Genomic DNA, 1495 nt, shown 5'->3' with positions numbered 1-1495 from the left:
AGGGTTTCCAGAGTGGAGGTCCTCACGGGCCAGGCGGGTCCCACTGCACACAGATGGCCTTGCTGCGATTCGCTGTCTGTAGCAGGCGGAACTCCAGGCTGATAGGGGACTCCAGGACACCTCGTAGGAAGTTGCGTCCGTGGAACACAGCCACACTGACCACCGGGGAGTTCATAACTGGGTTCTGGGGAACCCTGAGGAGACACCCCACCTGAGCTTGGATGCCGCCGGCCTTCCCAAGCTGACTGCCCACCTCCCTGTCTTCCCTTGCCCAGAGCTTGGGGCACCCTGGGCTGGCTGTTGTTTCTGAGAACTCCTTCAGCCTCCACTGAGTGGCCTCAACACCAGGAGTCCATGGCCTGGTTCTGCAGAATTACAGCTGAGGGGCTTTGGATCCATTGCTCACTTTGGAGCCTGCAGCCTAAGCAGCTGTAGACTTTGTGTCTCCCTGCATGCCCCCGGCTGGCCCCCTTCGGTCAGCCCATCTCCATAGGCCAGTCTGCCTGTCTGGCTGGCTCCTGTATCCTTTATGTGACTGGCCCAGCTGTGGCTCTGTGTCTATCTAGTCCCCCAGACACACTGACATGGCGGAGCCCGGCACGGATGAGACTCGCAGAGCAGGAGTGTGGCCAGGCGCGTCTCTGGATGATGGTGAACCTGCTTGTCTGTCCACCATAAGTGGGGGGGCGGTTCTAAGCTGGGTCAGAGCGAGCAGGCAGCCCAGGGTTGAGAGGCCTGGGGGTAACTCTACTCATACCTGGCACCCCGGCGCTCGGCCTGGAACTGGGCAGGGAGCAGCCCCCCAAGGGTGCGGTAAACCAGGAGGATGACAATGGAGATCCCAGGCTCGGGCTCGGGCTCTGGAGGGGCTGGTGGGGGTGCCATGCTCGAGGTGGTGGCATTTTCCATGCTGCTGCCGCTGGGGTACAGAACTGCCGGAGGAGGGGGAGGAGCCACTGTCAGTGACCTCTGACCCCCAAGCACCCACAGACCCAGCTCTGACCCAGAGCCAGCATCAAGCATGGGAATCTCTTCCCTGAGGGTCCAGAACCAGGGAGTGCAGGGAGCAGGTGCCGGTGAAGAACTCACAGGCCCCTGGGGCTGAATCCTGAGTATCCAGGCCTGTCAGAGGTCATTTGCAGTGAGGGGGAGGGTCTGGGCAAAGAGAGAAGTGACAGGAGGGCCATGCGGGGTTCCGCTTTGGGCAGGGGTTGGGCAGGGAAACGAGACCTGGCCCAGGGGTGACCTCTCACCTTCAGCGGGGGATGGCCGTGGGGCCTGGGAAGACAGCAGCACATGCGTGTGAGGGTCCCAGGCATCCTGGCCCCGGAAAAGGTTGCTGTGGTAACGAGGGTAGCGACGAGTCCCCCGGGTGGGACTGGGGTGCTCCATGCGGTCGATGCTGAGCACTGCCCCAGAGGAAGAGGGGTGAGACCCAGCAAGGATCTCCACCCTGTGCTGAGGGATCTCCCCCTCCCGCCTCCCCCCACTCTGG

The 1495-nt window shown here is 62.6% G+C and overlaps 1 protein-coding gene across 1 annotated transcript in view; it reads right to left on the bottom strand.

Annotated features, from left to right (window-relative positions):
* CELSR3 (cadherin, EGF LAG seven-pass G-type receptor 3) overlaps nt 1–1495 on the bottom strand; it is a 26160-nt gene that overhangs the window by 8738 nt on the left and 15927 nt on the right. The window contains exons 21-23 of the mRNA XM_010851899.1: nt 1254–1424; nt 758–932; nt 27–194 (exon numbers count right to left, since the gene is read on the bottom strand). Coding sequence (XP_010850201.1) covers nt 27–194; nt 758–932; nt 1254–1424 — 514 coding nt within the window. The remainder of the gene's footprint in view (nt 1–26; nt 195–757; nt 933–1253; nt 1425–1495) is intronic.

Source organism: Bison bison, unplaced genomic scaffold (assembly GCF_000754665.1).
Source record: "Bison bison bison isolate TAMUID 2011002044 unplaced genomic scaffold, Bison_UMD1.0 scf7180017864304, whole genome shotgun sequence".
Classification (NCBI taxonomy): domain Eukaryota; kingdom Metazoa; phylum Chordata; class Mammalia; order Artiodactyla; family Bovidae; genus Bison; species Bison bison.
Note: the sequence above shows the minus strand (reverse complement) of the source record. Positions and strands in the feature narration are given on the sequence as shown.